This window comes from Aythya fuligula, chromosome 31 (assembly GCF_009819795.1).
Source record: "Aythya fuligula isolate bAytFul2 chromosome 31, bAytFul2.pri, whole genome shotgun sequence".
Lineage (NCBI taxonomy): Eukaryota > Metazoa > Chordata > Aves > Anseriformes > Anatidae > Aythya > Aythya fuligula.
In genome coordinates, this window is record NC_045589.1 from 793,863 (window position 1) to 816,335 (window position 22,473).

The 22,473-nt window shown below is 52.3% G+C and overlaps 1 protein-coding gene across 1 annotated transcript in view; it reads right to left on the bottom strand.

Annotated features, from left to right (window-relative positions):
- Positions 1–1,687: 1,687 nt before the first annotated feature.
- The window catches only part of LOC116500141 (antigen WC1.1-like), a 301,922-nt gene continuing 281,136 nt past the window's right edge, over positions 1,688–22,473 (bottom strand). Inside the window, exons 6-11 of the mRNA XM_032205055.1 lie at positions 4,597–4,911; positions 3,553–3,861; positions 3,040–3,345; positions 2,605–2,697; positions 2,210–2,524; positions 1,688–2,085 (exon numbers count right to left, since the gene is read on the bottom strand). Of these exons, the coding sequence (XP_032060946.1) occupies positions 1,688–2,085; positions 2,210–2,524; positions 2,605–2,697; positions 3,040–3,345; positions 3,553–3,861; positions 4,597–4,911 (1,736 nt within the window). The remainder of the gene's footprint in view (positions 2,086–2,209; positions 2,525–2,604; positions 2,698–3,039; positions 3,346–3,552; positions 3,862–4,596; positions 4,912–22,473) is intronic.

The window sequence follows — 22,473 nt, forward strand, 5'->3', positions numbered from 1 at the left end:
AGGCATCTACCCCCAGGACCACTGGGGAAGGACCCACCTCTGCGCCGAGCCCTGGCGCTTCGCACCTGCCCAGCCAGGAGGGCCAGGAGCAGGCAGAGGAGGGCCCCCAGGATGATGCAGATGACCACAGGCATCGATATTCTATCGCTGCTGGTGGTCGGACGGCCCCGTGAGGGATCTGCATGGGCAGAAACATGGCAGGGGCAGCATCAGGCATGGGAGAGGCTGGGGGCAGGACATGCCACTCCTGACCACACAAGGCAGCAGGGGTTGGGGGGGCGGATAGGGCTGGGTGATGGGGCAGCTCCCACCCTGCTGGGTCCATCACAGACTTCTCCCAGCTGCTTCGGCTTTCTGGGAGTCTCACAGCCCAACAAGGAGCCCCTTCCCCTGGCTGTGGGTCACAGCGTGGACATGGACAGCCCCAGCCCTGGGGAAGGACAGCTTACCTGCTTGCAAGGGGGGTGTTGCTGTCCTGGGTGCAGCTGCAGGGGAGCAGAGGAGCTGGGCTGAGAGGCTGGGGCTGTGGCACCAGGCAGCCTCCCTGGCAAATGACCCCAAAATTTGCCACCTGAATTGTGCCTCCTTTGGGGCTGGGCAGGGTGGCAAGGACAGGGCCCAGCACCACTGCTCTGGGCTGCTCACAGGACAGTGCAGGCAGCCCAGGGGATGTGCTGGCACATCCAGCCCCACTGAGGCTGCTCCCCACCCAACACCAGCCCCCCACCCTGCAGGAACACCCTTGCTCAGGCCAGCAGCGGGGCCATGCCAGGATCCAGAAGAGCAGATGCCCAAGACAGCTCCTTGCCAAGCCCCCAGCCATGTCTCCCAGCCCCACTGCTCACCTGAGCAATGCACAGCCGCATCTGCCTTATGCTGGCAGGCACCGCTGTCCCCTGGCTGGGCCCAGCAGTCCTGCAGAGACAGCTCCGTCCCCCTGCACTCCATCAGCCACATGGGGCCCGTCCCCTCTCCAGCAGCAGCCTGGCCCAGGGCATAGACCGCGGGGCCACAGCCCAGCTGCCTGCACGCCACCTCGGCATCCCGCATGTCCCAGGCATTGTCACACAGCGTCCCCCAGGTGCCGCGGTGCCAGATCTCCACTCTGCCCGAGCAGCCGTCCTTGCCTCCCACAGTACGGATCTTCTCCCTGTCTGGGGAGGCAGCGATGTCCCATGGCACCAGGACAACTGGGGGAGCCCTGCCAGGTAAGGGGGGCACGTGCAGGGGCAGCTCCCTACCTGTGCAGCTGGTGGAGTTGGGGCATGCAGCTACCTGTGGCCTTTCTGTCCATGTCCCAAAGGAAAGAGAAGTTGGGCTGAAAAGGGCTGCTCTGGGGGTCATGCAGAAGAGAGCAGAGCTGACCTCTGCTCACACGTCCCCATGCTGCCTGGGTCAGGGCAGCAGCAGAACCCTGTTCACTCAGGGGACACACACGGCACTGCAGGGGGGAACCAAGTGCTCGGCCCCACAGGGTGCCTGGTTCACAGAGCAGCAGGAGGCTGTCCCAGGAGGGGGGACTCCTGAAAGCCCTGCATGGTCTCCTCTCAGACCTTGCCTGCAGTTGCCTCTGCATCCCCCAGGGAGCTGCTGGCAGCCCGGCTGTTTGCTGCTGGTGGACATGGGTGGCTCTGAGAGCTGAAGTCACCTTTGTGCCACCAGCAGCAACAGGGTCTAAAGCAGGAAGTCAAAGCCTCTCTGGGTTCCTTCTCTGCATTTCACCATGCCCAGTGGGCAACAGGACCTGGTGCCTTGACGGCTCAGATTTACCTTTGCAGGTGATGTTGGCCTCTTCTCGGCGGTCAGTACACGACTGCGGATGCCAAGAAGCAGAGGGACACTGCCAGAAGGAGCTTTTTCTCTTCCCACACTCCACGCGATCCAGCCACGCGGTGCCAGACAGCTCAGCATAGCTAGAATCTGTTACCAGTTCCCCTTCATTCCCACAGCCCAGCTCCTTGCACACCAGTGACACCGTCTCGGTGGTGATGGAGTTGGAGCAAACGCTGCCCCACGTCCCGTTGTAGAAAACTTGCAGGCGCCCAGAGCAGCCGTCGCTGTTCTCCAGCCTCAGGGCCATGAACTCTGGAAGGAGGAGAGGCCCCAGGGACATCCTTGGATGTCAGCCACTGATGGCCTTGGCCCTACCTGGTTCTGCCCTCACCCAGCCTAACTGGCCCCAGCTCAAAGCCCCACTCCCAGCACAGACCTGAACAGATGACTCCCGCGTCCTCCTTGTGCCTGCAGTCGTGCTGCCCCCAGGCCTCGGCAGGGCAGTCCCAGAGAGCAGCTTCGGCCCCGGAGCAGTTGACGCCATCCAGCCAGATCTGCCCGGAGCCCTCCCCAAACCGAGCAGAGCCGGCTGCCTCCAGGGCCCCTCCGCAGCCCAGCTGGCGGCAAACGACGGCGGCGTCGGCCAGGTCCCAGGCGTCGTCGCAGACGGTGCCCCAGCGCCCCTGGTAGTAGATCTCCACTCTCCCTGCACAGCGCCCGGCCCCGTCCGCCAGCCGGACCCGCCGGCTCCCTGCAGTGGGGAGAACCCCGACCCTCAGGGACTGGCTGCCCTCCCAGCCCCACACCTGGGGGACGTGCAGCACCACTCACCCCGGCACACGACCCCCACGTCCTCCATGATCCCTTCTGCCGGTGTGCTCTCGGGCAGGGAGGTGTTGCAGAGGCTCAGGTTAGCCTCGTGCCCTGCACACCGCACCCCATGCAGCCCCACAGGTCCTGGTCCTCGCTCGGCCCTCACGGGGGTGTAGGCTGCCTCTGCCTCTCTGCACTGCAGCTGCCGGCACACCACGCTGGCCTCCTGCATGTCCCACTGCTCATCCAGGACTCTGCCCCACGTCCCGTGCTGGAAGACCTCCACGCGCCCGTCGCACCAGCTCTCTCCACCCACCAACCGTACAGACATGTTGCGAGCCGGGCCTGATGAGAGCAGAAATTCAGCCTGGTGCTGCAATGGGGTCCAAAACTTTGTGTGGCCGTGTCACACACCACGGGCAAATGGACTTTGCAGCACTGCCCAGCACTCACCTGAGCAAATGACAGCAGCAGCGTTCTCCTGGGAGCACGGCGAGGCCCCCAGGGCAGTCACCGCGCACTGCCCCACGTGGGCTTCAGTCCCGTCACAGTGGAACGAGTCTCTCCAGACGGGGCCGGTTCCTCTCCCAAAATGCCCTCCTCCAGGAATGGACTCAGTAAAGCCACAGCCGAGGTGCCGACAGAGAACGTGGGCGTCCGAGAGGTCCCAGCGGGAGGCACACAGGGTCCCCCACGTCCCCAGCACCTCCACCTCCACCCTGCCCTCACACGCTGTGCTGCCGTTCACCAGCCTGAACCCTGTGTACTCAAGGACAAAGGATGGTGAGAGAGGCCACATTTGTGCTCTTGTTCCCACAGGATCTGCAGGAGAGGTCAAAGGGACAGCGTGCTTTTCTCCTCCCCATTCAGCACTTTCTCCTCTCCATCCAGCACAGTCCAGTGCCCACACTGCTCTCCCGCTCCAACCACAGCCCCCATGGCCATCATCCCACTCAAAGTCCTTACGTGTGCAGGTGACATGAGTGCCATTGCTTTGGGTGCAGGCCTTGTCCTTGGGGGCCTCCGTGGGACAGAAGGAGAGGACAGATTCATTCCCCACACACTGCAGGTCTCTGTCCCAGACAGGTCGGGCCCCTTCTCCCACGTGAGCTGCTCCACGGACAGACAGGGCTGTGCCACACTGCAGCTCCCTGCACACCACCTCGGCAGCTTTGGCACCAAAGTGGGAGTGACAGACAGCTTTCCACTGGTCCCTGTCGTAGACCTCCACACTTCCTGAGCAGGGGCTGTCCCCTCCGACCAGCCGCACAAATCCTGGAGCAACCAAGGAGACCTGTGAGTTCCCAGATCAAGCAGAGAGCAGCTCTGGGCTGACACGAGCTCCTGGTGTGAGGGCAGGTACCGAGGAGAGCCAGGAGGTAGTGGCACAGCCCCTGGAGCACAGGGCAGGCAGGAGAGGCTCAGAAGTGGGTCAGCATGGCCTGGACGGGCCATGTCTCAGGACCTGGCTCTCATAGGTTGACTCTGGGAAAGAAACAAGGTGCCATTTGCCACCCTGTTCCTCTGCACAAGCCCAGTGCTCCTGCCCTCTGAGCAGTCCCTCTGCTTTGGCTGAGGTTCTCGTGTCTGCTCGGGGTACAACCCAAAAGTCCTGGGCCATTGCACGCCCTTCCCTGAGGCTGCTGGTGGCTGGGGGAGCTGCTCTAGATTCCCCTGGCATAGGGACCAGCCTGCCAGACAGGGCCTGGGCAAATGGAGGAGAAAGATGGGAACCAGGCAACACAATGGGAAAGGGTGGGGGCTTTCCTCTCCCAGCCCCAGGCACCTCCCCAGGCTTGGCTACTCCAGCTTCAGGGCCAGGCTGGGTGTGCTCCCACTGGGCTTTCTCCAGGGACAAGGGACACCAGCAGTGACAGACCCAGCTCAGAGTGCAACTTGACACACAGAGCCATGTTCTGGTGTGTACTTGCTGCTTCCTGAGGTCACAGCCAGGTCCCTTAGACACTTAGACACTTCATCCCAGAGGTAGGGAACAAGTTCAGTCCTTACCTGAGCATGTCACTCCAGCATCCCAGCTGTGAATGCAGTTTGTTGGACCCCATCCTGCGTGTGTGCAGTCAGACAGGGCAGACTCGGTGCCACGACAGCCAACATAACTCATCCAAATGCGCCCAGATCCCGGCCCAAAGTGTGCATATTGAGGAGCTTTGAGAGCAACCCCACAGCCCAGCTGCCTACAAACCACTGCAGCATCGGTCATGTCCCAGGAGAAATGACACACGGTCCCCCACTGGCCCTGATGTTTCACCTCCACTCTCCCAGCACAGCGACTGCCGCCATCCGCCAGCCTCACCTCCGCAGCCCCTTCAAACACCAACACAGGAAGGGTCAGGAGAGTTTTGAGCCCCACATTACAGGTCTGTGAGGACACCCTCCCCAGGCAGACTCCCAGTTCGCAGGGTGGGATCCCTGTCCCCATAGGCTATCTCAGGGGCAGCGGGGGGTTCCTCCTCTCCCCATGGGCTATGCTGGGCTGGGGATACCCAGCTCTAGCCCTCCTGGGCCATTTGCTGCCCCACAGCCCTCAGTACCTCCTCCCACCCAAGTGGCCCCCTGTCCTGCCCATGCCCACCCACACACAACCCCCAGCCCTGCACAGGGTTCCCACTCCTCCCCATCCCAGTTTCCCCCAAACAGACCCATGCCCCTTGAGCAGCTTCCATTACCCATTGTCTGCCACAGGCACCTCCCAAACCCACCATCAAACTCAGGACCTCCTGTGTCCCTACAGAGCACAGAGTTGATCACAAGGATCAAGGAAAACAAGGACCAACAGTCCACATCTCTTCCCCATCCCTGCTGTCAGACTGGCCCCTGTGCTTGACCAGGACCCCCAAGAAGAACACCTCTCGGTGCAGATGCCCCAGTCCCCTTCTGTTAATGGGACACAACCTGCCCTCCTGGAGTCAGTGTTTCTCCAGATCCCAGGGGCAGGGAAAAGCACACAACCCCCCTGGGGCATCCCAGACATTGGCTGTGCCCTGGAGATCACTGAGAGCCACCCTCATTGTCTGGGACTCCTTCAGATCCAGAGGCACAGTGCTGGGGAACAAGGGGTCGCAAAAGGTTACCCAAGGACAAGGTGTCTAGAAATGAAGTCAGGCTTGGGCTGCCAAAAACATGGGAGATATGAAAATGGATTACCACCTCCCACCCAGACAGGCACAGATTAAAGAACAGAGCTGAGAGACTGAGAATCTTCTGCCTCTCATATCAGTGGTGCCTGAAAACAACACCACTCCCAGAGAGATCCCAATGACCCCACTGCCACCCACTGTCCCAAGGCTGTGGAACAGAGAAGCTGGCACTTACCTCTGCATGGCTGCACCCAGAGGAACAGACACAGCACCCAAGGGAAAAGGATTCCCTCTGTCCCCATCCTGAGGCTCCTGCTCTGATAGCAAGGCCCTGCTGCTGGAGCTTCTGGGGACCCACAGCGAAATGGAGAAGATGGGAGGGCAATATATCTGTGCAGATGCTGTCCGAGCTGCAGGAGGAGCCAATCGAAGCAGCAGGCACCTTTTTAGACGTTATCGGCACTTATCTCCACTCCGACACAGCCCAGCTCTCCAATGAACTTCTCCAGTGCTCTTCATGACCATATATGAGGGACGGCTCCGCTGCGGCTCTCACGTCACTGCGGTGGGAGATCATCGTGGGGTAGGGCTGGGTGTGGGGGCAGATGGCTCTGACACCCCTTGCAGCCTGCTGTGGGAGCACAGAGCATCTCCTAAGCTGTAGCATCCAAGAGCCCAAGGTGTGATTGTCCGGCTGTCCCTGTGCCATGGGATCCACGGGACTGGTCCTGCAGCGGGGCTGTGTCAGGCTGTGAAGAGACCAGCCCCTGCCCCTGCTACAGCCCCCACTGTGCTGGCAGCAGCAGCTGGGAAAGGCCCTTGGGCAGGGCCAGAGCCCCATTATGGGGGTGCTGCCTGTCCCATCCCTCCCCAGGGAGCCTCCTGTGGGGTCCCGGCAGCAGCCAGAGCTGGTCCAGGGTCTGCCCTGGCAGCAGAGCTGCAGCCCAGAGCCTCAGGCGTCTCCCTGGCTCTCAGCGTGTCACCCAGGGGCCGTTATTCCCCGCGGCGGGTCAGGAGCTGGAGCCTGCCTGCCACTGCAGGTGCACAAACCGCAGCCCACGTGACATGGCACCCGTGCAGGAAGACGGTGGTTTGCTCCTGGCCCCGTGCCCAGGCATGGCCCTGCGGTGCCTCCCAGCTTCCTCACAGCTCCAAGCCTGGCAGAGTCCAAGAAGTATTGGGACAATGCTCTCAGATGTGCAGTTTCATATATATGTATATATATATATATGTATATATATATAATTTTAAATAAATAAAAATATATAATAAATACATGTAAAAATATATATTTTATTAATATATCATATCATATTGTATTATAACACATTATATTTATTTTAATGTTGTGCTATGTTATTATATATTATATACTATATAGTATATACTTTATAGTATATACTATATAGTATATATTGTACATTGTGTATAATATAATATAATATAATAATATAATAATATAATATAATATAATATAATATAATATAATATAATATAATATAATATAATATAATATAATATAATATTATATTATATTATATTATATTATATTATATTATATATAATATAATATTATATTATATTATATTATATTATATTATATTATATTATATTATATAAACATTTATAAATTATAATATTATATATAGTATTATATAGCATGATATATAATATAATATATAATATAAAAATATATATCATACAATTGTATATTATATAAGATATAATATAATGTATAATATATAATTATATGATATATATTATGTAATATATAATATATAATATATTATTTACAATATACAATATACAATATATAATACATAATATATAATATATAGTATTTATTTTTGTTTTTATTTTTATTTTATTTAAATATATTTTATATTGTATTAAATATTATGTTATGAGTTTTTATACATATCATACATATAGTGTTTAATATATGTATATTTATAAATATATACATATATTTTATTTTTTATATTTTTGATATGAATATTTCATAGTCTTTTAGATACATATAATTTATTTTTATTCTGAAGGCTGAAGTTGGACTCACTGATCTTCAATTATTTCCAGCAAAGGATATTTCAAAATTCGGTTCAACCCAGCTCCAGGTGATGCCATAGCATCTTCACTTGCCATGGGCCCGTTCCTGGCCTGTATTCAGACAGCAATGACCTCACAAACACCTACACAATTCTTGGTCTGCCAGCTCCTCAGGCACCAGTGGCCTCACAGGTACAATGCATGGGCCTTGCCCTGACCTATCAGCTACTTGATCACCAATGACCTCCCCACAGACCCACACAAGCCATGTGCTTATTCCTGGCCTCCTGGCTTCTCAGGCACCAGGGTCCTCTCAGCATCTAGCACAGGCCACCCTTGCTCTCGGCCTGTCAGCTACTCAGGCACCACTGGCATCGCAGGAATATTCACCTGCCATGGGCCTGCTCCTGGTCTATCAGATCTTCAGCTGACAGTGACCTCATAAGCACAGATGATCTATTGGAAGATGTCAGAGTCCCTGCCCATGACAGGGGGTGGGTGCTCATGCTCAGCTGGCTGTTGACCAACATCCCCAGGTGCTTTTCTTCTGGACAGCTTTCCAGCCACTCTTCCCCAAGCCTATGCTACTGCATGGGGTTGTTATGATCCAAGTGCAGAAGCATTGTTGAATGTGATGTGATTGGACTCAGTCCATCAATCTAGCCTTTCCAGATGCCTCTGAAAAGCTTTCCTTCCTCAAGAAGATCAACTGTCCCAACTAACTTGTTATCATCTGCAAATGTACTAGGGGTGTACTTAATCCTCTCAGTCAGATCATCCATCAAAATAGTAAACAAAGCTGGACCCAGTACAGAGGCCTGGGGAATGCCACCCACGACCATCCACCAACTGGATTGATCTCTCTTCACTCAGACTCTTTGAGCATGGCCATCCAGACAGTTCTTCAGCCAGCAAACTGTACACCTGTCCAAGCCATGAGCAGATGGATGGGTTGTCATTCTGCAGGGCTGCTGCTACTGAGTCCACACTGAGAAGATGTAGCTCCTTCTATTAGGCTTTTTGTGATGCCCTGTGCTCAGTCCTTTCAAACCAACTAAGCATGAATCTGGTGCTTGTGATGAGCTGGTTCTCAGCTCATGTTCCAGTTACTTGCTAGCATGTATCATTGTTGTTGAGTTTGTACAGCACTGACATTCTTGCATTCCCTTTTGTCTCTGTTTGCTTGAGTCTGCATTGTCAGTGGTAGTTCAGGAATACTGAAGGGGTGGCTGCTGGGAAGCACGAGTTTGCATCTGTCATGGTGGGACCTCGGTCAGCATTCACAGACAGGAATTCTATCCTTTGAGGGAATCCTAAAGGTAATTCATTGAATGGTCATGCCATCCTGAGTCCTGTCCTTGCCTGTGCAGCATCTGTCAAATGGCTGATATAAGTTTCTCCTCAGAAGAAAGTCCCTAACGTGAGGGGCTGTCTAGAGCTGGGCTCCTCTCCACAGTTCTGACACAGAGCCTTCTCTTGCAGGGGCTCTCCAAGGGCTGCAGCCTCCTTCAGGCCACATCCACCTGCTCCCACATGGGGTCTTCCATCAGCTGCAGTGGGGAGATCTGCTCCAACATGGTGCACCACAGAGGAACGTCTTCTCCAGCACCTGGAGCACCACCTCATCCTCTTTCTTCACTGACCTTGGTGTCTGCAGGGTTGTTTTCTCTCTCAGTTTCTCAGTCTTCTCTCCCAGCTATTCCCTCATGTCATTTTCAACCCCTTTCTTTAAAAAGCTCTCACAGATGTACAAACAGCATTATTCATTGGCTGAGTTTGGCCAGCAGCATGTCCCCTTTGGAGCCAGCTGGAAGTGGCTCTTCTCTAAGAAGGGGCAGCTTCTGGACTCTCCTCACAGACACCAGCCCTGCAGCTGCCCCCTGCTACAAAACCCTTTGCATGGAAGTCCAATACAACCTCCCACCCCCAAAGTAAAAACAGAGCCCAGACAAGCAGCAGCAGACCCATGAGCTGGCAATGGCAAGGCACATAAAAGCCTTCTAGCAGAGGCAAACCCTAGGAGAACTGCTCTGAGTTTTTTTGGCTCTGCCCTCCATGGATGAGATCAAACAAGGAGGGTTTTGGCAGGGGTTGAGCTATTTCACACTTGTGCTTATGTGGGAGGTTAGAAACCAGCCCAGGTGTTTGTACCAAACCCAACACACCCACACACATCCCAGAGCAACAGGGACTGCACTACCACAGGCCACCTCTGCACACCTGTGCATTTCCCTACAGGACACATTGGGTGACACACACCTTGGGCATTCCAGGACCAAGGGGCCTCTGCAGAGATACTGTAGCTTGGCTCAGGGCATGTGCTAACCCTGCTCTGGGTTGGAAAGATCCCCAAAGTTCTCAGTGCGGTATTTCCAGCCTGTGGAGTTTAAGTAATAGTCAAACAAGCTTTGAGAATGTGCCCCAACACCCACCTGCACAGCCATGGGCCTCCTGCTGCCTCCTGAGAGCCTGAGACACAGCTGACCTCAGCAGAGCATCCCCACCCATCTCCTCTTTGAGTCCTGTGACCTGACCACATCCGTCTCACCTCACCTGCTTCCTCCAAGACCAAGTGATTGCTGCAGGACCTCTCAAGCCCTGCCCAGCCCCATAAGGTCAAACTGCTTCAGTTAGGTGTCTAGACCACAGGAATGCAGGATTTGGGGATTAGGTGTTCAGGTTAGGCTTTAGGAATTAGATCTTGCCTTCCAGGGTTAGTGGTTGGGCAGAGTATTAGAGGGAGGCCTGTGTTTACTGCTTTGGGTTCCAGTCTGTGTGTAGTGTAGAGACTATGTTATTTGTTGGGATTTTCTTCAGGGCTCTGTTGAGGAATCATGTCATGGAGTTCAGTGCTAAGGATGAAAGGCTGAGGAATAGGTTGAGAAATGAGCTAAGAGTGTATGGTAATGCCTTATGGATTTGGGACTTGGCTAACCCACGCCAGGTGAGGTTTGAGGTTGGGGTAAGAGTAGTGGATTCCTTGCAGAGAGAGGGATAGCATTTAGATGTAGGGGTAGGGCTTTGTGGTGGTTTTACTCAGGTGGGCAGCCGAGCTCCACCACAACCGCTCTCTCACTCCCCCGCTCCTCAAAGAGGAAGGGGGAGAAAATACAACACAGAGAACTCGAGGTTTGAGATAAGAAAGGTTTAATTAAAGGGAAAGGGAATGGGAGGAAAAAAACAGAGACAAAAGAAGCAATCAGTCCACGCGGAAGCACAGAGAGAGGAAAAATTATTCTCTACTTCCCATCAGCGAGCGGTGTTTGGCCATGTCCTGGGAAGCAGGGCCTCAAACGCGTAGTGGTTGTTCAGGAGGAACAGCCCCCTCCCCCACGAGAGCCCCCCCTTTTATTGCTGAGTGTGACATCAGGTGTTATGGAATATCCCTTTGGTTGGTTTAGGTCAGCTGCCCCGGCAATGTCCCCTCCCCATCACTTGCCCACCCCCAGTCTGCTGGCTCTTGGGGGCTTGGAAGGAGTCCTGATGCTGTGCCAGCACTATGCAGCAATAGACACAACACTGGAGTGATATCAGTGCTGTTCCAGCTACGAGTGCAGAGTACAGCACTGTGTGGGCTGCTGCAGGGAAAAGGTGACTCCAGCTCAGACAGACCCAACACAGGCTTACAGTTACTGCTTAGAAATATTGCCAGGGCTTGACCTGGATGTTTTCCTAGTAAGTGTTGCAGCTCACAGCCTTACCTGAACCCCTCTCACCTCTTCCAGATCTTTCCTTTCTCTTAGCCAAGACCCTCTTGTCTCCACCAGATTTCCCACCTTAATTCTCCCAGCTTTCCCCTGTCCTCGCAATATACGTCACCCTGTTGGGGGCAGCTTTCTGAGGGCCTTTGTGACCTCAGAGGCTCTGCCTCCCTGCTGTTGGCCAGCCATGTGCTGGGACAGAAGTGACCTCACAGCCAGCATCCACAGGGCTACAAGGAGCTGTTGTGCTCAGGAGGCCAGCCCACCCAGGAGCAGTGGGTGCAGGGGATGCCCTGCACAATCCCTCAGGTTCTCACTTCAGTGCCTGGTAAAATTGTGGAGAAGATTGTTCTAGGAGCTATTGAAAAACACATAAAGGACAATGAAGTCATTGGTCAGAGCCAATATGAGTTCACTAGGGGAAGCTCATAACTAATAAACCTAATTTCCTTTTGCACAAGGTCACCAAGCTAATTGACTAAAGGAATCCAGTCAATGTAATCTTCCTGGATTTCAGTACAAATTTCACTACTGTGTCTCACAGTAACCTTCTGGACAAAATGACCAGAATACAGTTAGAGAAAAGTGTAATAAGATGGGTGAACAATTGGCCAATGGGTCAGGCCCAGAAGGTTCTTGTAAATGAGGTTATATCAGGCTGGTGGCCTGTCACTAGTGGGGTTCCACAGGACTCCATTTTAAGACCAGTCGTCTTCATTTTTTTAATAAATGATTTGGATGAAGGACTTGAAGTTTTTTGAGCATGTTCAGGAATGACACCAAATTGGGTGGAGCTGTTGACTCTATTGAGGGTGGTGAGGCCTTGAAGAAAGATCTGGACAATTTAGAGAGCTGTGCAATCACCAACCACATGAAGTTTAAGAAGAGCAAGTGTCGGATTCTGCACCTGGGAAGGGGCAACTCTGGTTATATGTACCAACTTGGGGACAAGATGCTGGAAAGCAGCTCCACAGAAAAGGATCTGGGGATTTTGATCAACAGCAATCTGACCAAGAGCCAGCAGTGTCCCTTGGCTGCCAGGAGGGCCAACTGCATCCTTGGGTGCATTAAGAACAGCATTGCCAGACGCTCAAGGGAAGTGGTTGTCTCGCTCTACTCTGTGGCTAGAACCTAGAGCTGGGAAAGGTGGTTGCGAGGAACTGCTCTGGGACCAGTGCCCTGGGGCATCATCTGCCAGGCTGTCCCCTGTTCTGCTGGTCCTCTCTGTCTCTGCCCAGAGGCCAGCCCAGCCTATCCCCTCCCCAGCTCTCCAAATCTCCCTGTTCTCTTCCCAGCCCAGCAATCTCTATGGGTGCTGGAAACCAACAAGCAAGAGCAGAATCATCCATCACTACCTTAATGCTCATCCTGGGACTCTGATCTCACCCTCATGTGCCCACAGAGAAACAAAGTAAGGAGAATCGCTCAAGTCTATTCCTTAGTAATATCCATGACTGCACCTTTGGGAGAAGAGCTGAGCCTTAAGGCACTGCCCTCAGCAGATCCCCTTTTATGCTGGAGATGCTGGTGCAGAGCCAGCTGTGCTAGAGAAGTGCCCCTGGCCTGTCCCTGCCCGTAGACACTGGACTGCCCCACAGCAGCACGGTGAGAGCAATCAGTCCTCACAGCAACACAAGGGTTTAGAAAGGAAGTGAAGGAGAACAGCTCGGGAAAGACCAAGCTGTTTGGGTTCCAGGCATTGCTGCTCTGCCAGGACTCTTTTTCCCTCCACCTCTGCACACAGCCAAGTGCCCCTGCAGCTCCACAATGGTCTCAAAAGAAGGATCTCAGGAGAACAAGTCACTGTAGGGACCTTCCTTTTATTAAAAGGTTCAGAAAGCCTGGATCCTTCTTTACACCAAGTCTCTGAGTCACATGAAACAGATAGACACTGAAATGGAAGGTGAAGAACAATCATATCTCTTTATTAATAACTTTATCACAAGGAATGCAAAGAAAAGAAAAAAATAATATATAAATAAATCAATAAACAGAGAAAAAATAACATCTGGGTCAGTAATGTGTTATGTTATGAGTGATCTGCAGAAGACAGGTAGTATATTGTTTCTGAAAAGCATCCAGTTTTCACTTTCCTCCTGGCTTCCTTCAGCTCCTTGTTCCTCATGCTGTAGATGAAGGGGTTCACTGCTGGAGGCACCACCGAGTACAAAACTGCCAGCAGAAGATTAAGAGAGGAGGAGGACGTGAAAGGGGGCTTCAAGTAGGCAAAAAATGCAGTGCTGATGAATAGGGAGACCATGGCCAGGTGAGGGAGGCATGTGGAAAAGGCTTTGTGACAGCCCTGCTCTGAGGCAATCCTCAGCACAGCCCTGAAATCTGCGCATAGGACAACACAAGGAAAACAAAACACCCAAATGCTATTAATACACTAAGCATAAGAAGCCCAGCTTCTCTGAGGTAGGCATCTGAGCAGGAGAGCTTGAGGATCTGGGGAATCTCACAGAAGAACTGGTCCAGGGTATTACCTTGGCAGAGGGGAATGGAAAAGGTATTGGCCATGTGCGGCACAGCATAGAGAAAAGTACTGCCCCAGGCAGCTGCTGCCATGTTGACACAAGTTCTGCTGGTCATTATTGTCCCGTAGTGCAGGGGTTTGCAGACAGCAACATAGCGGTCATAGGCGATGATAGTGAGTAGTTAAAATTCCGTTGTGATAAAGACAGTAAATATAAAGACCTGGGTGGCACAACCTGTATAGGAAATGGTCCTGGTGTCCCAGAGGGAGTTGGCCATGGCTTTGGGAACAGTGGTGGTAATAGTGCCCAGGTCAATGAGGGCGAGGTTGAGGAGGAAGAAGTACATGGGGGTGTGGAGGCAGTGATTGCAGGCTATGGCTGTGAGGATGAGGCCGTTGCCCAGGAGGGCAGCCAGGTAGATGCCCACGAAGAGCCCGAAGTGCAGGAGCTGCAGCTCGCGTGTTTCTGCAAATGCCAAGAGGAGGAACTCTGTGGGGAAGCTGCTGTTGGACATTTGCTTCCTCAGGGCCTGGTTGCCTGTCCTTTGGAGGAAAAGACAGAGACATGTTAGAGAGACTTCTCTGAAGAAAACTTCCACCATGTACCACTGAAACCTCCTCAAAAAGACTCACTGCCTCTTCACTGTGATCTCTGTATTTTTTCTGTCCAAGCATGCCTTGGTGATGAGGCATATTTATGTGTTTTCAGGAGGAATCCATACTGCTTTACAGTATCATGTAAAGTGTACCAGAGACGGATCTCTGGTGCCCACTGGCCAGAGACATTTCCCTGTTTGAAGGTGCTGAACAGGACATCCAATAGTCTTTCAGGAAACAGTGAATGTGGTGTTGGTGCTGCCCATAGGCTAAAGGGTGTGGAGTGAAATTGTGAGCTTCCTCAAAGACCTGCAGATCAGTGTAATGGTCTGTGAGCTTCAGTCTCTGACACAAACCTGACAACTCCATTATCATCCCTCTGGTTGCCCTTCAAAGTAGGAAAGCGAGACTAGAGAACCCAAAGAGTGCCTTCCCTTCAGATACTGCAGATGTTGATTTTCCCTGTCAAGAATGTCCCCCAGAGATGCCCCTAAGGGTGCTATGGAACTGTGAGCAGCCTGCCCCAGCAAGCAGCCTCTGGGCACCAGCAGGACCCTGCTCTGCCTTGCTTGAGGGACTCCTTAAACCGATAGGTTCTCCCCGCAGTATCCTGGGCAGTTCCCTGGGAAGGCTGAGTGCTGAGCCTGGCAGGCGGCAGATGCCCTGCCCCGGCACACAGCCCCTGGGGCACAGCAGGGACCCTGCTCTGCACCACAGCCCTGGACACCCCTGCCTGCACCCCGGCTGCGAAGCCTGCAGCCAGCCCCAAAAGAAGAAACCATCATCCCCTATCCCTGTGACAGCTTTGAAAAGTAATCCCTACTCTGGAACTTCTCATTCTTCTCCTATCCAAAGAAACTCTGAGAGTCCTCCTGAAAGATCCCATAGGCTGTGGGAATTGCTAGCAAATCTGGAGATGGCACCAGGAACAACAGCTATGCTGCCCTGAAGCCAGAGACTTACCCTGTTCAGGGCTGTGAAGATTTCTCCCACAGTGAGCTCTCAGCATCCCCCCTCCACACTGCCTTTAACATCTCCCTCCCTTCTCTCAGTCACCTTTGTCCCCTGCAGGCAGTGCCCCCAGGCCTGCTGCTGTGCTGTGCAGAGGAGCTGCTCCTGGGCAGAGCTGTCTCTCTGCAGTGCTGCCCGCTTGCCAGGAGCTCCCCTTGGGCCCATGAGCCCGGCCCAGCTCAGCAGCACAGGGAGCGCTTGATAATTCCCTGGGCCTCCAGGGGAATCAGCTTTGAAAAACACTAAAGTAATCATTTATGTTCCTTCCCTCTACTGAAGAGGGACCACTTTCCTTCCTCATTTCAGAATAGGTATGATGTCCAAGGATCACCTTTCCATGTCCTGGTTTTGGGCAGAACACCCACCCAAGGATTTCCCTCCCCCTGCTAAGGGAAGGGTTTCAACTGAGTCAAACCAGGCATCTCATACTTTGTTTGCAGTTCAGAGGCTAGAAGGGGGCTTACCTTCCTCTCCCATGCCTCACAGATGCTCACAGGAGTTGGGATTCCTCTTGCCTTGGTTCAGGTGGGCACAAACCAGGCAGCATGTAAGCTGCTTGTCTCAGCTCCCAGCACTTTGAATGGAGAAAGAGACCAAGAGGGAGCTGTTCAGAGGCAGACACCAGGTGATATTGGAGATGGCAGAGTGACATCTGAGTGATATTTGAAGTGCCTAATTCTTCTGGGCCATAAACAGAGATTTTATTATTGCAGGTACAATATAATATAACTGTAGCCATTGCTCAATATCAAAGAAATAAAAGAAATAAAAGGCATGCTGTGACCTGGTTGCCATCACTGGAACGTGGTGGGACCACTCCCATGACCGGAGTGCTGCAATGACTGGTTATGGGCTCTTCAGAAGAGACACACAGAACAGAAGGGGTGGTGGTGTGGCTCTCTATATTAGGGAGTGTTTTAATGTTGCAGAACTTCAATCTGGGAATGATATTGTTGAGTCCCTATGGGTCACGGTCAGAGGGAAAGCCAACAAGGCAGGCATCCTGGTGGGGATATTTTATCGACTGCCAAACCAGGATGAGGAGACAGATGAGGCATTCTACAAGCAGACTTCGAGCTGTTCAGGACACTGGTTGGCAGAGTCTCTTGGGAGGCAGTTCTGAAGGGCAGAGGAGTCCAGAAAGGCTGGACTCTCTTCAAGAAGGAAATCTTCAAGGCTCAGGAGCAGACTGTCCATCTGCACTTGCCCAAAGTCCAGCCAGTATGGAAGAACAGAGAGCTGAACAGAGAGTTGTGGCTAGAGCTTAGGAAGAAAAAGAGAGTTTAGGACCTTTGGAAAAGAGGGCAGGCCACTCAGGAGGGCTATAAGGACCTTGTCAGGATCTGCAGGGACAAAATTAGAAAGACCAAAGCTCACATCTGGAGCTCACTCTTGCTACTGCTCTTCAAGATAACAAAATGTTTTTATAAATACAGAAACACAAAAAGGAGGACTAAAGAGAATCTCCATCCTTTACTGGATACAGGAGGAAACTTAGTGACAAGAGATGAGGAAAAGGCTGAGGTGCTTAGTACCTTCTTTGCCTCAGTCTTTAGCGGCAAGACCAGTTGTTCTACAGGTACCCATCCCCCTGATTGGTGGAAGGGATGGGGAACAGAATGTGGCCTTCATAATCCATGAGGACATGGTTGGAGACCTGCTACAGCACTTAGATGTACACAAGTCAGAAGGGCTAGATGGGATCCACATGATGATACTGAGAGAACTGGTGGAAGAGCTGACCAAGACACTTTCCATCATTTATCAACAGTCCTGGCTACCCGGGGAGGTCCCTGTCAACTGGTGGCTAGCAAATGTGACACCCATCTACAATGAGGGTTGGAGGGTGGACCCAGGAAACGATGGGCCTGTTAGTTTGACTTCAGTACCAGGGAAGCTCATGGAACAGGTTATCTTGAGTGTCATCACGCAGCACTTGGAAGGCTCTGCAGGAGTATCTGGATAGGCTGGACGCATGGGCTAAGGCCAACTGTATGATGTTCAACAAGGCCATGTGCCGGGTCTTGCACCTGGGGCGCAATAACCCCAAGCAGAGCTACAGGCTGGGAGATGAGTGGTTAGAAAGCTGCCTGGCAGAGAAGGACCTGGGAGTATTGGTGGGTAGTCGGCTGAATATGAGCCATCAGTGTGCTCAGGTGGCCAAGAAGGCCAACGGCATCCTGGCTTGTATAAGAAACAGTGTGGCCAGCAGGTCTAGGGAAGTGATCGTCCCCCTGTACTCAGCTCTGGTGAGGCCGCACCTCGAGTACTGTGTTCAGTTTTGGGTCCCTCACTACAAGAAGGACGTGGAGGTGCTCGAACGAGTCCAGAGAAGGGTGACGAAGCTGGTGAGGGGTCTGGAGAACAAGTCCTATGAGGAGCTACTGAGGGAGCTGGGCTTGTTCAGCCTGGAGAAGAGGAGGCTCAGGGGCGACCATATATCTCTCTATAGGTACTTTAAAGGAGGCTGTAGCAAGGTGAGCATTCGTCTATTCTCCCATGTGCCCTTTTATAGGACAAGGGGGAATAGGCTAAAGTTGCAGCAGAGGAGGTTTAGGTTGGATATTGGCAAAAACTTCTTTAAGGGGAAGGCAGGAGGAGCATGGCCAGGAGAGATGTGAGATTTGGGGGAGGAAAGAAGAGCTTGGACAGCAGAAGCTAACAATTTTGGAGAGGTAAGCATATTCATGTAAAGTCGAGTCCACCTTAAAGCTGACTTAAAACAGCCATGTAAGGCCATTACCCTATATTAACCTCTTACATTAATACCTAAATCTAAATGTCACTCCACACCCTGACAGGAATCCACTGCTCTAATTTTTGACCACAATATACCTTGAAGCCAAAATTAGTCCATAACCCCTTTCCATTACCTTTCCTCTCTTGCTCACCCTCATCCCTGCAATTAACACTAGCATTAAAATACTCTATTTAACCCTAGTCTTCTTGCAGACCTAAACAAAACCCTCAAACAAAGAGCTTGCCCATACCCTAACCACAGACCTGACACCACAAGCAGAACAACAAACCATCCCACTAAACATCTGCTTAATCTCTCACCCAGAAAGGTTCACCATACTCCCTAATGCCATTCATGAACAACTATCATCCAAAGCCTGTCTTCCTGTGCATTAACCTGCTCAACTTTAACCCTTTTCCTAACCCTTAACATAGGTTCTTGTTCCCTTGGGGCAGGTCAGGAACCGTGAGATTGCTGTGCAGTCACATGGCATTCAAAATGAACGTGAGGGGCCATGGATTTGATCAGCTTGTAGGCCACAAGGAGGAGATGGCTGGGAATGCTCTGATGAGCTCAGCTCTACCTCAGGATCTCCCGAACGAGCAGGAGGAATTTGCCTGTGAAAGGGGATGTGAGGTCACTTCCGTCTCTGCAGTTGATAGGGCAGCAGCAGGAACGTGTCACAGAAAGGGACTGTGAGGTCACTTCTGTCTGAAGCAGCTAACAGGTCACACAGAAACCTGGGAACTAGTGGTTTTCAGATGAAACCCGGGAACTGTAGTTTTCAGCTCACATCTGCCAGTGGTCCTGGTAGGCCAGCAGAAGGCACCTGGTTGGCATGCTGACTGTGGGATCCCCTCTGCCCACATACCCAGGAGGACCCAGACAGAAAGAAGGCCCACATATGGGTTTTCCTGTCCCTTCTGCTTGAGTCCATGACTGGACAGCAGCAGGCACAAGGTTTGGGTGTGTCTACAGAAAAGTCTGTAAGGTCAGCAGCCGGACCATGGCTTGGAAGATCCTGGTGAGGTGACTGCTGTCTGGTTAGTTGACAGACTGCAAGAAGGATGACAGGTTGCGATGCCTACTTCAGGAGTGGTTTCCACCCTGATGGAGCTTTCTTTGGTAGTAGGAAAGAGCATGAGAGAAAAACCTGCTAGAAAGTGCACCTTGGAAGGTTGGCACTGGTCATGAAGAAGACAAAATGTCCCTGAAAGGGTTGTGCTGTGGTGCTAGAGGTCACCCAAAGAGTGTCTTTGATCAGACCATGGCTTTGTGTTTGAAGGAACAGCTGGTGAGGGTTGACGAGACATTGGTGAAACCAAGGAAATGCCAGGATGAGAGCAAGATGGTGAACATAGATGGGTGTCTGCAGCCTTCCAGGAAATAGATCAAAATGTGGGGCAGCATAGGAAAGTTTAGAGAGGACAAGAAGGTGGGTGCTGTCAAGAAGAGAAGGCCCCAGCAGCCCTGACTTTTTTGTCCCCTTCGATAGAGCTTCTGAGGAGATGAAATATAGTCATTGCAAGGGGGATTATTGCTTTCTTGAGACCCTGTGCAGAGGCAGGGAGGTGTCATACCACTGTTCTTCTTGAGGCATCACAATGCCCACCATATCCCACAGACCCCAGCAAGAGCCCAGAGCCAGACATGGGGGTGCAGAACATTCCCTTCTAGTGGCTGGAGTCAGGACCTGGCCCTTTTACTTCAGCACAGCAAACCCAGACTTTTCTCAGCACAGTGCTTTGCCTATCTGTAATCATGGCCTCCAATTATCTGCCCTAACAAGTTCCTGAGGAGAATCTCTTGGTAACGGCCCTCAGTGGGGCCCATTAACACTCCAAGTCACTTCAGTTTTTCCTTCTGATTTTACTTTCTCAAGCAATTTCATCATTCTCCTCTCATTACCTCAGGTTCACAGACTGAGCACCAAAATCCACCATGGAACTCATTAAAATGCAGAAACTCCTAAGGAACCATATGTCTTCCATAGTTTTATTCAAGTCTTCAAGATTAGGACAACTACTTGGGGAGCTTTCACGCTGTAGTTAAGGAGGAAGATTTCAAGAAGCACCTAATAAATGTCTCCTCTCATTTTAAAGAGTGAATTTTATTGCATTTCAGTTTTGAGCATCTTTCTTCAATTGATATTAATCCAGGGCTTCTCCAATGGAGACATCCGTAGGGAGGGAAAGCAGCCTTTTGAGGCCTGACAATGTACGGACAACCTTGCTCCTCACCACCCCAACCCTGACATTTCTCTCACTGGCCACCTGGCACTTGCATCACTTTTTTTTACTCCACACTTCTGCACTGAAGTCTGCAGCTGGATGTTAAAACCCCTTTGCACCAGCTCCCACCTGCTTTCCTTAGAGACCTGGCTGCACACAGAAGGGTTTTTCCTTATTATAAAACAGGCAGGAATAAACAAGGAACAATTTTCTAAACAGCAAAACAAGCTCCTCATCTTACATGTCTCCAGTCAGATTTATCTTCCCAAAAGCATGACTCTAAATTATTAGTCAGTATATTATACTGACTGATAGGAAATTCTAGGTATTAAGATTACTATTATTCTGTATGATGTTAATTCAGTGATAAAAGATGAGGAGCTTGCTACAGAAACAATTAGGCAGACTGCTAATTGATGGGGAAGCTTGAAATCAATGAATCTCAAAGCAGCAACTGGGTGAGTGAGAGTAGTCTGAATGATCAAAGAGTAAGGGGAGGAAGAAGCAGGAGAACCATGGGAAGTGCATAGGTCCAGACAGGCATCTGGAAAGGGGACATTCAACAGGGATTGTTTATTCAAGATGGTTGGAAGTGTCTGGAAGATGAGGGAGTACACCATGATGGACAAAGCAATGAAATGCAAGTGCTGGTGACCATCAGTATTTCTTCTCCTGTGATGAATAGAGATCCTGAAAATTCACCTGAAGAAGGATGTAGATCGCTGGTGAAGGAAGTGTCTTTTTGTGCCATCACCACTGCAGATTACAAAATACTTCCACACTCCATGGTAATATGTCCCACCCCATCTTTACGATCCAGTGGGGCAGGGGAGAGGGAGCTGACAGACAAGGGACACATTTGGATGACAAGGAGGGGACCCAGCAGAGACAAGGAGTCAAGGCAGTGGGGTGGGGGAGACCAGGAGAAGCAGCCCAAGGGGTGGTGCTGCTTGTGAGGACACTTTTGTCCCAGCAGCCTGAGTGGGCAGCAGCTGTCTGGAGGTGAGGGGAGTAAAGGGAGCACATGACAAGAGCCCTCCTGCCAGCACAGACAAGGCCGGGGCTGAGGACAAGAAAAAATGCAGGCCCAGGGCAGGGGGCTGCAAGGGCCATGCTGAGTTCCCTGACCCTGCAGCAGCTGCGCAGGCACTCAGCAGATGTGCTGGCTGGCATGCATGGGGAGGTCCTGGTGTGCATCAGAGAGCAGCAAGGAGGACACTGGAGAGGGCCGCAGTTATGTGGTTGGCAGTGTCCCATTAAAGGGCTGTCTGGGGGTCCCCTCTGCTGCCGCCACCACATGGAGCATGGCAGGAGGAGGGCACGCAGGACTTGCGACCACAGTGCAGAGCCTGGCCCTGGATGCTCCATGTCTGCCTTGCAGGTCCTGGCAGGCTATGGTGAGGGGATGAATGCCCTGGGCCCTCTTCCTGCTCTGCCCAGGCCAGCAAGGGTCCAGAGCGGCCTCCTCTCCCCTGCCCCTGCAGCTCTGGGCTCCCTTTGCGCAGCCCTGGCTCTGCAGCACCAAGCCCTACTGGGAGCCCTCCCCTGCATGCTGCCACTGCTCCCTGATGCTGCTGTTGCCCTGTTCTGGGCACTGCCCAGCCCAGCCCCTGCCCACCTCTCCCCACTTCAATGCCCTCTCCCCAGCCCACCACAGCCCAGCACAGCCCAGTCCAGCCCTGCCCAGCCCAACAGCCCAGTTTGGGCTGGCCCCAGGGCAGTGCCCACCACAGGCTGCTGCAAGGTTCTGGGCATGGCCACCACAGCTGCAGCCTCTCGCAAGGCACCAGAGCTGCTGGGACAAAGGTGGCTCTGGGCCTCCCCAGCAACCCCAGGGCTGGGGCCAGCCATGGTTCAGGAAATGAAGATACATTAGGCTGCATTCTTCTTTACCACTGGTGAGGGGCAGCCCCAGAAGGCACTTGGGCCTCTTCACAAAGTGGCAGCTGGGCTCTTGGCCCTGAGTCCCTCCTCCATGCTAGGG